Below are 14823 nucleotides of genomic sequence, written 5' to 3'. Positions count from 1 at the left end.
GTGTCTTGATCATTTAATGAACACGAAATAGGTAGATTTCTTAAAAGAGAAAAAAACACGTAGATTTCTCATTTCGAATACTGACCTGGACATACGCCTAGCCTGGCAAACGCGCTCAACAACGATTGTTTCTCAAAGCATGTGTTTAGCAGGTTTCCAGACACGAGACCACAAGGGAGAGAACGACGATTACAGAAACTTACAGACAATCATCAGCTCTAAATCATTTTCCTGAGCCGCGCCTGCTCAGAAAGAGCGAATAAATTGTGAGAACAGGAATTCTGTGGCTGAGTGTCCGAGCCCATGTGTGCCTGAAATTTCGGTCATTTTTTCACTTACGAGAGGATAAAGTTTCTACGCTTATCGCCAAAAAAAAATACTTTACGGGTAGCGTATGTTACAATTTCCTTCAACTTAAAGGGTTGCCTTCAATCCCAGAAATTCGATCAAACGTTTCATGGAAGCGCTATCTCTTACATTTCAGTCTGTGCCACCGACCGGCCCGTCCACAAGTTTGCGACGGTTATGAAATGTCTGGAACGACTGGCAGGAAGGAGAATGAAATTACTGGGCAAAGCAGGCAAAGGTGCGCAAACTTGTGCGGCAGTACTCACCTTTGCAAGATATTAAATGCGCTTACTTCCACCGTGAGTAAGCTCGGCCCCTGCATGGTAGTCTGCTCAGCCTGACCCGGCTCTTTTTTTGTTACTGACATAGACAGCGGGCATATTTACAGGGCAAGGTTCGCCTATGTAGAGATGAGGATTAGCGTTTTATCGCGTAATAAAAACAGGCGACGATGTGACTTGCTTATCACCGTTTCCAGTACTTTCTTTTCTATGAAGCACGTCATACGTACTTGAAACCAGGGGCGCGCGAATAGTGATTTTTGAGACAAACGAATACGAATCGGATAGTAGCAGAAGCCAATCAAATCGAATAATTTTGCCAATAGTTTCCGAATAATGAACAGCCGTTATCAGTATTAATATAAAATGATATTCACATCCCAGTACACTTAAAGTTAGCAAGTTTCTGCAAATCTGTGTCATTACATAGTGCGTTATAAAGCGTTGTTTATGAAAAGCACGAATGAAGCATTAGAAGCAAGCAAGTAGTTTCTTTGCATGCACAGGGCTCTTCAGAGAGTGCGAACGGTCGCTGTACAGCCTGTAAAAACTGGCTACCTAAGTCAGTTAGCCTGCTCCACTACGCAAGCTCTCATGTTTTATTTCTATACTATGCTCGCGGGGTTGAAAATTTACCGTACTTTTTCTCCAATTTTAAGTTTATTTGGGCGCAGTTCACGTGTTGAAATAAACGAAAAATATTCGCGTTTACCAGTAGTGACTAATCGATACGAATAGAACAGGACATTATTCGATACGCTATTCTAATGCTTCGATTATTCACAAGCCCCTACTTGAAACTAAGACAACAAAATTGACAATAATAATAATACTTTAATAATACTTTACTTTATTGACACAGAATTCCGCTAACACTAATACATAATAGGCCTGCCAAAGCCGCATTGGGCTTGAAGGGCAGAGCCGACAGACAGCGTTTAACACGATGTAATATCGCGGATAACGCAAGATATGCAGAAGCATTGTTAACAGGCACGGACACAAGGGATATACACAAACAGCAATGAGGAGGCAAAAAATTGCAAACAAACCACGTGTCCTGCGATGAAAAGTAACATAACCCACAATTCTTAAACAGAGCAAGAAAACATACATCAGGCATTTGTATGTCACTTAAAATCCGTCAATTATCCTATTGACAACAGCCAAGTTTGAGTTTACTGGTATTTGAGCGAACATTAGTAGCTGGAGCGCTAAGTACACAATAAAGAAAAAAGGTGGGAGTAGAGGCGACGTACAAAGGCGCAATAATGTGTTGTCATGTTTTCTAGTATTCTTTATAGCTATAGTTCTATTGTTAAGCTGACAAAGTGATGCTTTAAGAGTAGTTTCCAATAGTGAGCTAAACAGAAATAGTCTAAAGTTAATCTAAACAAACATCAAACTTTTGCATTAGAGCGGGATAACGAGATTTATTTGCAAGAAAATAGTGCAAAGCATGCTTTACGATTGTGAAACATGACAGACGGTGGTGCAACTAATGTTCCAGATAAACAATTTGTAAGTGAAAAAAAGAAGATCTCTTTTGTCAAGAAAGGTTTATATATGCAGCACCAACTGCTGACCAGAATTAGGAGCGCAATCTAAAATTTGCATTCGTCTACAATGCTGTTTATTAGACGCGAATTCTTGCGAATGAACCCTGCGATCGTGTTCCGTTCCCAAAACTGCGTAGGCAATTTTTTACTCGCTCGATTTGATGTTTTATGACTGATTCACGAGATTGTGTGTCTAACCGCGACGTCTGTAGTGATATAATTAAAAAAGAAGCGGAAATTAGATACCGGTGTTTTAAGTGCCAAAACCGTAATACGGTTATGAGACGCGCCGTGGTGGATGACTTCAGATTAATTTTGTTGAATTTGGGTTCTTTAAGGTGCATCTAAATGTAAGTGCACGAGAGTTTTTTTGGTTTTGCCCTCATTGAAATGCGGCCACCATGGCCAGAATTGTACCGGCCGCTTTGACCTCGTCAGAGAAACGCCACAGCAACTGGGGTACAAGGTCGGAAAGTTATATGGAAAACAAATTAAATGCACAACGTTCGTTTTCCTTCCAATGCTGGTATTTATAGAACTAACAATCGCAAAAAGTGCAGGTACTAATTGGAGAGCGCGCTGCTACGCGAGCATGCAGTTGCCAGTGCGAGCAAACCAACAAAAGTGCAGCTATTCTAGCCGGAGCGTAGCAGACGAAAAAGGGCGGGTCCCCCTGCTGACGTCACCGGAGCGTAACCGAAGTGCTGCTCGCCGCGCCGCCATCGGTGGTGGCGCACAAAGTCAGTAAAGTTCGGCAAAAAAAAAAAAAAAAAAACACGGTTTTGCCGTTGTGTGCTCATTCGGAGTTAAGGCTATGTAGGTGAATGACGCCCACCGTTTCCGTCGAGGTTTTGCCGTACGTAATCCACGGCCTGGCGGAAGTCTTCGTCCTTCGTAACGTTCAGCGGCACAACGTGAAGCTTGCTGGATGCCTTCAGCTGGAGACTCTTGGCACCTTCGCCGTGTGGAAAGAGGCAGCCCGCGAACACCTGCACAGTGAACAGAGGCCGTCACTGATCTGCACAAAACGGGAGCGCCCTCAATGCCCGTCCGTCTACGCTCTTTCTTATATGTATATATTTATTCTCTCTCTCTCTCTCTCTCTCTCTCTCTCTCTCTATCTATCTATTTTGCTTGTTAAACGAAAAAGGCACTTTTAAGTAGCGTGCCGCTATGAGAACAGTACGATAATGTGAACTTTGCCATAGCGTCAAAGTTCGAGACGTTTAGAACCAGAACTAGAATAATAATTACATATTCAATGGACAGCTTATTTTTACACAATTTTGTTTTATGAGTAAATCCTTCCTCTGCAATAGCCAAGCGGCCGGTCCTAACGTGACAGAAGACTTTGTAAGTAAGGAAAGACGCAAAAACTAATATAACTGGTGGCGAAATTGTCTTGAAATTTTCGCACGCTGTGACTTTGCATTTTTACAGCGTATACTCGAGTTTATCCTCGGTCCTTCGGCAAAGGAAGATATATTTAGGAAATTTTATCTCCAGAGTTAGTTGGTCCTCTCTTCTCAGTATACAGAGGTAATCGAGGTCTCTTTGATAGGTTTTTAATTGTCCTGCAGTGGACCTGAACAAGTTGAATTACGGTGACTATTTCAGGCGTTTTAGGCTTATCATTGCTTAGTTTTATTTGTATACAGTTAGCAATGTTTCATAGTGCATTCATAGTTGCGTCTATAAATGGTATAGAACATCCTTTCGTTTATCATACTAGTCTAGTGACATCTTATACAAGTCGAAAAACTGTTTCTGTGATGTCGCAGGATAACTGGAGGCAAGAGATGATCTGAAAAGTCTGCAACACTGACACGACGCAATTTCTGAAATTGAACGGCGAGCTAAATATCGCGACATCGATAGCCCATTTAGTTCCTTTTTCTTTGTAAGCCTGCTATTAAAGTCATTTCTGGTTTATAAAAATAAGAGTTTTTTCTTCATTGCAACGGTCATACCGTGGATACAATGCACTCATCTGCAATTCGTTGCTGTTCGGTGGACAAAAAAGCTGTAACCTAAAATCAGACAGAAATGGAGAAGAGAGGCAAAACGAAAAAGAAGCAGGGTGAATTACTTTCTCTTCATTGATAGCGCTGAAATTAAACACTTCCTAACGCCTTCTATGGCATGGAAAAGTTTGCTTTGCAGTGCAATGTCAAAAAAATTGCGGTCCTTCTGCTTTGATTATCTTATCGCTTGTAGTTTTATGTGGTAGTACACCCTTGCAGTGTTTTATTATCGCGCGAGCGTCGACCGCACGGCGTGCCAGTTGACTTATAGCAGCGAGGGGCCTTCCTAATGCTAACAGCCCAGTAAAATACATTAGAAGTGGAAATCCCTTTGCACGTCCGCGGAATTCTGTCGCCGATCCAGCCACCCCTAGGCGCTACAAGACCACTGACACACCGTGCGGTCGATGTTCGCGCTATATTAATGAAACATTGCAAATGGTGTACACGCCTCTTAAAATGAGCGATATAGGAGTGAGGCATAACAGCGAGTCGGCCTAGTTGGAAGAGATTCATCTTAAAACTTTTTGTGTTTAAACAGGGACAAAGAATAGGGGCAACACAAGGACGAGCGCTTTATTTTAAAACTTTTTGTGCGCAAACAAACAGGGACAAAGAATAGGGGAACACAAGGACGAGCGCTTTCTAAGAAAGCGCTCGTCCTTGTGTTGCCCCTATGCTTTGTCCCTGTTTGTTGGCGCACAAAAAGTTTTAAGATGAATAGGAGTGAGATATCCGATGCGGAAGAAACAAGTCCTAGGTCACGTGCCGCTTTCGCCGCAAGAAGGAAGGGAACAAGATGGCCGCAGCTGTGCTCTGTGTCTCAATAACATTGCCAATTGTGCGTCATCGCTTTTCAGCCCTTGCAATTTAGCTCCGTCGTGCAAGGGCCGAAGAAGTTCTTCGCCTCCCTCTCTCCCAATGCCTCAGCGGTGCCGTGGGTGTCCGTTCGTATTCACCTTAGGACTAGCCATACCGACAAAACACCTAACAAGCTACCGACGTGCTCCAGCAGTCCAAGGTATACCATCTTTCCAACGCGTTGTCCAACGGATCGGATGGCCGTGACGTTTCGTGTGTGTTTACTGGTCATAACTTATTCGCTCATGCGGCTCTGCGGACAGTTCACTGCAGCGAGGATCACACGCGGGTTCGTACAGCGAGTCGTCTACATACTTAAACCGCGAAGAGGCGGGGGCGACGTACTTGAAAGCCCAGCCTATCGAGGCGAATGGCAAGCCGGTGGCCGAAGCCGGTGTCGCAGCCCGTGATGAGCACAGACTTTCCCGTAGCCGACACGCCGGAGTCCGGCAGCAGACTGTACAGGAAGTACCCGAGCGTGAAGACGCACACCACGGGCAGTCCGATGGCGCAGGAGGCGTACACCAGCGGCGTCCATAGCGCCGGCACCAGCCGCAGCGCCAAGTAGGTCAACGTCGGCGTCAGCAGGTACACCGCGAGCTCGCGGTAAAAGTCCTCCTGCAAGCGCAAGCGTCAACCGGAGTTAGCGTCAGGAACACAGCGACCATCATCGTCGTCATTATTCGGCTTTGGTTTACTCAGAAATCACACGGGTGAAACGCTGAGCGAGCTGGCATTTCACACTGAAGGGAAGCAAAGCGACACACAATAGCACGGAGGAGGGTGTGCTGCAGCAACATGGCTTGCGGCCGTCCCACTTTCTTCTGTCTCGTTCTTCAGCTTGCCGCGAAAGCTTACAGGTACTATCGTCTGGGAAGCTTTCCGTCACCGCAACGAGCTCACTTCACGCCCGTTTTCACTGATTTCTAATCAGTCCTGCCGTTTCACGCGTCCCACTTCAATCCCTCACCGGTACTAGCTGGCAGCGTTTATGAACTGTTCGCCTATCGGCAGATCTAAGACTAGCCGGTGTTACGTCACTCCGCGCGACTGCGGCGACACCGACGTTGTCTGTCCGGTTATATGAAGGCGTCGCCCATAAAATGAACAGAATTTGCGTTGAGTGGGTTTTAAAGCGTCATGGCTTCAGTTACCGTTTCTTCTGAATTGACTTGAATTCTGGAGTTTGACGTGCCAGAACCAAGATTTATTATGAGGCATGCCATATAGTGGAGGACTCCAGATTGATATTGTCCACCAGCGGATCTTGCCCCCAAAGGCAGTTTCTTCTGCCTCCTTTCACAGCAGCGATAAGTCAAAGTACGTATCAGTCAAGAAATACCCTTATACCCTTATACTAATAAGGTTCCGGCGATCGAAGAGCGCCTCACAGCATAAGAATCATGTGATAAGAACACTAGCAATGTTTCTCACCTAGGTATAGTTCACGCACTCGACTGAACGCAAAAATGACGATCTATAATACCGTCCCCGGCGGAACAATATTGTGGTATATGGTATGCCCGAGAACTGAGCACCTCTTGTCAACGGTAACACAACTAATAACAGCAAAAGTGGGCGGCGTCAAATGCGAAGACATCGAACGTTGCCACAGACTTCGATTGTGCAAAGAGGGAAGGTACAGGCCCGTCATTCGGAAGCTCCTCGATTTCCGGAACAAACCATAAACGCCGACTAATGCACGGAACCTGAAGGAAACAGAAGTATGTCTACGAAAATTTTTCTGCTCGCGTGCGCTGGGAGCTGTGGCAGAACTCCGATGAGTTTAGATAAAGCGTCTAGAAAGCACGGTTACAATACGGTCAACCATTAATCAACGGAGTCCGTTATGTGTGGCATAATGACCGAAGTTTGCTTGTGAGAGGCCCAGACAGACACCCTATTAGTAATGTTAACCGACTTGTCAACTGTTCTGGAAACCCTCGATTAGCCCTGCTAAATGTTAATGCTTGACGTTTGGCTAATATAATTGTTGATTTCAATTGGCCTTATGAAATCCTACCGCTCGCTCTTAGATGAACATGTCGACAAATATCAGACTCAATTTCTGCCACCACGCTTTTGCATTTTACGAAGCTACGGACGTACCGGTCGTGGTGGTGGCGTAGCTTTATCTATGAAAGAAAACATAAGTTTTGAATTCCTTCCCAAGTTGCCTGAATCCGAGTCTATGTGGTGCAAAACCTAATATTGCTGGATCCAGTACTTTATATCGCCCCTCCGAACTCGGATAATTCACCTTCTGCTGTTCAAGGTTTTATAGCAGCCCACAAGTTGCACGAATTCAAGATGGTTTTATGTGGCTATTTTAATTTACCTTACATCGACTGATGCTCGCTTATGTCACTCGGTCGCGACAAGGCACTATGCGAGTTGCTTATTGACATTGCATTTTAATTTGATTTTACTCAAGTAGTTCCTTGAAAACGCTTAAAACGCTATTCTGGACACCGTTTTTCTTTTCATTTTGAACATTGTTTTTAAAGAACAAAAAAACACAGCCCGAGGACAAAGTGGGAAGCGAATTCGGTCGTACCCATCATGACTCACTATTTATTGTACTGGAAACAAGTTTCAATTATGTTTTAATTGGCAGTGCACTGTGGTGTTATCAAGCCAGTAGATACGGTTAGCGATATTCTGCGCTAATGGAAATAAAACTTCGTACACCCTCCGCCCTCCCAAAAAAGTGCGTTAGAAGAAATCTTAAGCATGGCTGGTAAAGCACGGAAATCATCCAGTTTTCCCGACGTATAAAAAAGGTTTGCCGACAGCAAATTCCAGGAAGTAAGGATACAGCGTGAAGATTACTGAAATCGGCTCTGAGACTACAAAATTCACTCTGCCAGATAATCTTAATATGAAAGCACTCTTGCCACATTTATGAGTGATAATCCAAGCAAACCTTTTGGAAGTGAATTCTTTCATACGGTCATAGACAATCGTCCTTCGTTATTAATCAACAGCCTGTTTCTGACGCTTCAGTCATTTCAGAGGAACTTAACAAGTATTTAATATCGGTGTTCGAATGCGATGACGGCATAACACTTGCGACGGTCTCGAGCAGCAACATTCGATACGACAGCCGCCGAAACTCGTCCCCGCAGCTGTTCCACTGCTTAATCATGGACAACTGATCCGCAATAGTGTCGTCGATTTTGCGTGCCGAGGCAGCTGCTCTTATCGCGGTGGGCACTTTTGATAACTGCCACTTTAAAGAGACCGATCGCTGCCGGAATCCACACTGCGAGTTTTAACTGGACTGCGACACTTTTCTTTTAAGAACAACGCAACTGTCCGACAAGTGGTAATTGTGTGTTACGCAATACTTCAAACGTATGTGTATACGTTAGTGCCCCTATCTCCAACATCCCTTCTCTCTCTCTTTCTGCTCCTTAATCATACAACCCTTACTTCACTGTTTATGTGAGACTCCTTGTATAAATATAAAAATAAAGATAATAAGTGAAAGAGAGTGACTTGAGAGCAGAAGACTGTACACCTGCAAACAGGGCCAGTTTGATGCCCATTGATGCCATGTTACGTTCAAGCCAAAGCTATCAAACATCAAGTTAAAATTTAAAAAAAAGCAATGGTAGGTTTTACGTGCCAAAAGCGCGATCTGATTATAACGCACACCGTAGTTGGGGACATAAGATTAATTTTTGACCAGCTTGCGTTTTTTTAAAGCGGAAACAAGTCGAAGTGTGTCGCAAAATAAGTAAATCTCGTCGTTCTGGTCCTGGCATACAGGAAGAAAGCAAATTTCGCACAAAACCAATAGTGTCGGGTTGCGAACGGGCGTTGACGGCACCACCGAAGGAGAAGACAAGAAAGTTGGGAAAGTATAGCAATGCTCGGCGCTGCCCCAACGCGTCCTGCATTATTGGTCAAACCCAAACGATTCTCAAAATTCTGGCCTTAATCCACATTGGCGGCCGCGCCGTTGAAGCAAGCGTCACCATTTTCAAAGGTTCACCGATGTCGACTGCACAAAAAGAGGAGAAAGAGAAAGAAGAGAGAGAGAAGGCGTGCGCGTACGCACAGGGATACATTTTCCTGCTTTGCATATCGATTCATCGCATCTAAGGCAAGTGTTGTTGGTTGCTGTCCCGTGTTTCAAAGCGGCTTATTGTTGTCCTCGTTTCTCTTCCGTGAGCCGCCTTCCACCCAAACCAATTTCGCGTGCCTTATCTCCCAGTTAAGGCCTCATGCGCGCATAACTGCGTTGATTTTTTCTTAGCTCAGCAAGAACACTGGGCAACTCCTCTCATTGGTGCTGCTGACACGTATATCCTGCGTGCACCATGCAGGGTTGTGTCCCACAGGTGCATGCATGCCGAAGCGCGCGCACAAGCGAACAGTGACTGCGTATGCGCGATGCCCGTAAACTCATTACAAAGAGCAGGCTTCATCTTCGGGGTGATATAATTTCGACCGGTTGCGGTGGGCCTTCACCTCAAGAATCAGGAAACGACGACGAAGCCTGGCATCGTGATGATGAAAAAAAAAAGTTGAAAAGATTGTATTCACTGCATTGGTACATGGATGTGACTCTCATTTGAGTATCGAGCGGTTCTTATTAACACGTGGGCCAGCACGGCCTTAAATAACCTCTGGCGGTCCTGTCGTCGTCGCAGTCTTCCTCCTGAGCCTGCCTTTCCCTTTTGCTCATCCTTGGTGTCAGCTCGGGTAAAAGCGGGACGTCGTCTTGTCGTTCGGTTTTTTCTTCTATCCTTTTGTGTCAGCTCGTGGAGAACGAGGTGGCGTCGATTCGGAGGAGAGGGCAATTATGTTGAGGTGGGGGGGGGGGGAAGCCCGTTTGAACACTTCTCACACCTGACAGCCGGCTAAGGGGTGCAGACGCAGAGCCTTGTAGTTTATGCTGTAGTTGACGTTGTGTGGGGAAGAGAGTCAGTGCCGTCAGCAGGAGTTCAGCTTTATTGTCTGCCTCCTGCGCTTGCTGCGTAGCTCGCACGCTCCTCCCTGGCCACTTCGTGGAGCAGGCGGCGATGCTTGCAGCAAGCATTTAAGCACGCCCTTTTTTGTACCGAAACACAATGTGGCAGTGCAGTCGTTCTACAACGTCTGCGATAGCCGTTCTCTACAAAGTCTGTGATAGCCGTTCTTCAGACGAAACTGCCAACCCCTTTGCTTTATGGCGTTCGTTCGCACAACGTCCGTATATGGCGAAGTGCTACGCGCGTATACGTTGCTCGTTCGCTTCCGCGGTTATTTTTTTCCGGGCTCTACTAGAAAAAAAAGTGCGGCCGCGCTGGCAACGTCATGTCCGAAACAGCCGTAATTTACGACCCATCACCTTTCACGGCATCGGGGGCACCGCGAGAACGTTCCTCCGGGCGATTAATTGAACTGCGGACGCGAAATCGACTGTGCGGTCGCGAACAAAGGCCCTTCCTCGCACGGATGGCTTCGACATTGCCGCGGGGCTGCGGCTGCAGGGGGTCGCGCAATCTGGGGGAACTCGATCGAGGAACGCCGCTATCGTATACGCAAGTTCGGGGAGAGGTCACCCTGCGAGATCGGCTGGCCTCGTATACGGTCTCGGCGAAGTTCTTTATTGACGTTCGCGCCAGCCGCGAGGCATTCTCCTCTCTCGAACGAGCCGCGTGAACGCCCGCGTGTATATATATATATATATATATATATATATAGCACGCAGCGGACACCGCGTATGCAACGCTTGTAACCGAATTGCTAATATCGTTTCACGGGGCCGCGATGCGGCGAGATACGAACCGTTAAGCTACCGCTTCAATGTCGCAAGTCGACAGATGTCCCTCGATACGCACCGGGTCCTCCGCTAGCGAAGGCAAGTGCTTGTTAATCGAATGCCACAACACCGCTGGTTAACTTATGTCGATTCATCTGGCGTATGCGACCGCCCGTGACTAAACTAGGAGCCCCGTGACAACGACTATGAGTTTTATAAATGGCCATCCTGGCGACTATGAGCGACGGCTAATAGGCAACATATTTCACAGGTCATTCCAGCAGTGCCTACATGAAGCAAACAAACAATGAGGCCGGTTGGTGGCACTGCCTAGCATTCTCAGTGCTAACCTTGTTCTCATATGCGCAAATACGAAGAAAGTTGATGGGAGGATGGTTAAAGTTTAACGTTAATGCATTGCAGGTGCAATGGCGGAAGGTGTGGGTTCGGCTCCCACTTGTGGCAAGTTGTCGTTTCGTCCACTTTCATTTCCCTTTCTTTATTATTTCTGCACTACAGTGGAAGATAACCCTTAATTTCCCCTTTGCTTTCTGTGACTTAAATGTCAGTTTACTTTATATGGCAGTAAGTTGAAACACAAATAAAATTGAGCCCTGTCGGTTACCTCTATTCTCGCCTCTCTGGCTGTGTTAAAACATTGTAAAAAAATTACAGTAGAAGCCATCTCACGGTAGCTGTCGACGTTAATGCGATTAGCGTTGAAGGAATGTGGCCACACTCACGCCTGAGTCCACTGCCATTCGCCGATCGCAGTCACGTGGAACTCTAAATTGCTGCAAAGAAGCTGACCCTACGTGCTTTGTGTTGCATGTCAAACTGCATTTCCAATCCTCATCGTGCTCATGTCAAATTGCACATGCATGCACTGCAATCTCCGGCTGTACGAAATTAATTGCAAGCACTACTTTCTCTTCCAGCTGCCGTCGAATTTCGCCGATTATTCACGCCACCAGACCGGGAAAGGCAAGGATCGCTCGTGACACAACGCCGTGAAAATGTCTTGTGCACGCGCGCGCGCGTGTGTGTGCGTGTGCGTGTGTGCGTGTGTGTGCGTGTGCGTGTGTGTGTGTGTGTGTGTGTGTGTGTGCGGGTGCGTGTGCGTGTGTGTGTGTGTGTGTGCGTGTGCGTGTGCGTGTGTGTGTGTGTGTGTTGTAGAAATACTATGAAAACACGGGACGCCCGTGCTCAACCGAAGAAGCGGCCGCTCGCGCCAAGCCATTGGACGATTCGGCCAAGCAGACGACTTGCCCTGCCTATACCTCGGCGTTCGATACGAAACTCGCGCAAGGTGCCGCACCACCATCTTCGGGCCCACCGGAACTTCTTTTGGCTCCACTTTCGTTCCGCCACACGTGTAATTCCGCGTAACACACCTTAATTAAATTCAATGTAGTTTCTTGATTCTGCTGTGTAGCAACCCTTGCGAAAATTTTAAAAAAGAACGAGGATACCTAAGCACTTCCTATGAGAGAAGAATGCGAAAGCATTAATGTCCCATTGAACGCCGCCGAAAGGTCCTTCGAGTTTTGCATTGCGAGTATTGCTTTCGAGTTTGGCTGCGTAGTATGTTACCAAGTTACCCGCCGTGGTTGCTCTGTGGCTATGGTGTTGGGCTGCTGAGCACCAGGTCGCGGAATCGAATCCCGGTCACGGCGACCGCATTTCGATGAGGGCGAAATGCGAAAACACCCGTGTATTTAGATTTAGGTGCACGTTAAAGAACCCCAGGTGGTCGAAATTTCCGGAGTCCTCCTCTATGGCGTGCCTCATAATAAGGAAGTGGTTCTGGCACGTAAAACCCCATAATTTAATTTTAATGTTACCGAGTTTTGAGATTAAATGGGTGCGGGTTATTTATTTATTTACTTGTTGAGTGGTAGATTTATTTGGTTTAACGTCTCAAACAAACGTTGTTGTAAGCGGCGCTGTACGGAGCGCTCCACGTTATTTCGACTACACCTGGGTTTCTTACATGTTCACCGAAATCCAAGTGATACGAACGTTTCTTGCATCCCGCGCCCGTCGATATGTGGCCCCCGTGGCCTGGAATCTAACCCTCAACGTCGCGCTCAGCAGCAGAATGCTACAACCAGCAGGCCTTACCAAAGAAGGTAACAATCGAAGCTCGCTGTAGCGTATAGCGAAGATTGAAACGTCACCTGAAGACAGACACGCATTTTTCCCACGGACAACAATGCACTGAAGTATAAAGGCACAAAAATGGCTCATTTCGGGAGTGAGTGATTATTTTCAGTGATTTACCGCAACAGAACATCAGTTCCAAGGACAACGAGCCCCTGCCACAAACACATGCCCCTCCCCCCCCCCCCCCCCCCCCGCGCTCTTTTCGCCGTTAAGTACGTTGAGAGAAGATATACAAACAAACTAGCCGTGGACAGGTGGACTCATAAAGGAAGAAAAAATGTAGGAAAGAGCATCGCGCAACGCTACTGAAGCCGAGTGTGTCGTCTCAACACGTGACCTGAGGTACAGGCAGAATGTGACCAGAGATACAGCCAGAGCAGCCGAGCAGCTGCAGGCCGAGAGCGTATCGATTAAAAAACTACCCAGAGAATAAAGAACCAACTATCGGCCACCAAACGTCTCGGCAAATCTCGATTCTCGCTCCGTGATCTCGACGCAAGAGGTCACGTGTTGGGCCGACACTGAGCGATTTACTGAGCAAAGGGACTGGCGTCACGGAGCGTTCGCTTGCCGAGGCGTGCTGCGTGACGTAATGCTCTCTCCTATCTTTTTTTCCTTCCTGGATGGGTGAGACAACGAAAGGTCACAAATGGTGCGCTTTCTACGTTGCCTTAATCGCAGACGCACGTCTCGTTAGAATTTTGTCTTTTTTCGTAGACACTGCGATTACTGCCCCTCTACGACTGTCTCAGCCCACCCAGACAACCTCGCGCAGCTAAAATGTGCGCTTATCCGTTCGAGGTAATCCCTCCAGTGTGGTTTACGTCGAGGGCGGAAAAAAATACCGGCGGCGGGATGTTGGCGTATACCAAGCTTCTCTACAGATACACTTCCGCTCCACTTTCGCTGATCTCTAAGATACCCACAGGGTGTCGTTCGCATCGCTCGTAGCCGAGGCGTATCGCGTGTGCGGATATTAAAACAGAAGAGAGAGCAACTTCCTTCCCTTGTTGCTTCCTTTCTTTTTGACGAACTCAATACATTTCCCGTAATCCTCGCGCAATCCTCTTGATCGCCCACAAAGACCGTCCCGCTTGTCTGACCTTATATATTATGTCTGACATTTCGCATCAGAGGGCAAAGCACTGCATACGGCGACGCACTGACGTAAAACCATGTGCACGCACAACGCTACTGCACCGCGCGTGAACAGCCGCACGAGGCGTGCGCGGCGTCGTTTCTCTCGTACGTCCGCGTTGCCCACACTGGAACTATTTCCGCTGGCCAGAAATATCTTGTTTTCTGATCAAGTAAACAGAAATAATGCTTTCGATGGTGTTCATGGTTACATGTAGCATTTCTAGCATAGCCTGCAATATACTTTCTTAGTCACAATTAAAACTGCGACCAACTCGGGAGAAGCAGTAGTAACAGCTAGCTGGAGGGTCCTACATGGGCTGACCGTTACTAACAAGATATCTCGCACCATACCACCGAGCTGGCCAGAGCGAGAGCCGAAACGTCACAATGTCCTGCTCCCACGCTGTGTGATGACGTCACGACACATGCACCTCATTGGAGATGAAAGAGTAACTGGCTCGTAAAAGAGCTATTGTAATAAATTATTTAGGGCTTCCTGATGCTTGGCAGTATTTTTTTTTCTGGTGTTTTGAGGTCGAGGACCTTTATTTAAAGCAAAAAATGAACAGTGGAAAATACCCTGTCAATATACTGCTTTAAGAACATTTATCCACATTAATAGCACACATTTCTTTTTTCTCTTGTGGTCCCACTATGAAAGTGCCTGTTCCCTTTGAACTACTTTCTCT

The 14823-nt window shown here is 46.7% G+C and overlaps 1 protein-coding gene across 2 annotated transcripts in view; it reads right to left on the bottom strand.

Annotated features, from left to right (window-relative positions):
* Positions 1 to 14823, bottom strand: part of LOC126537006 (retinol dehydrogenase 5-like) — a 63378-nt gene that overhangs the window by 8500 nt on the left and 40055 nt on the right. The window contains exons 1-3 of one of the 2 annotated variants that reach the window (XM_050184101.3): positions 5841 to 6049; positions 5419 to 5691; positions 3024 to 3177 (exon numbers count right to left, since the gene is read on the bottom strand). In XM_050184101.3, the coding sequence (XP_050040058.2) occupies positions 3024 to 3177; positions 5419 to 5691; positions 5841 to 5873 (460 nt within the window). In that variant the 5' untranslated portion in view covers positions 5874 to 6049. Of the gene's footprint in view, positions 1 to 3023; positions 3178 to 5418; positions 5692 to 5840; positions 6050 to 14823 lie in introns of those variants that run through there. The other variant, XM_050184102.3, reaches the window with a different exon arrangement.

Source organism: Dermacentor andersoni, chromosome 4 (genome assembly GCF_023375885.2).
Source record: "Dermacentor andersoni chromosome 4, qqDerAnde1_hic_scaffold, whole genome shotgun sequence".
NCBI lineage: Eukaryota > Metazoa > Arthropoda > Arachnida > Ixodida > Ixodidae > Dermacentor > Dermacentor andersoni.
This window is presented reverse-complemented; position numbering and strand designations above follow the sequence as displayed.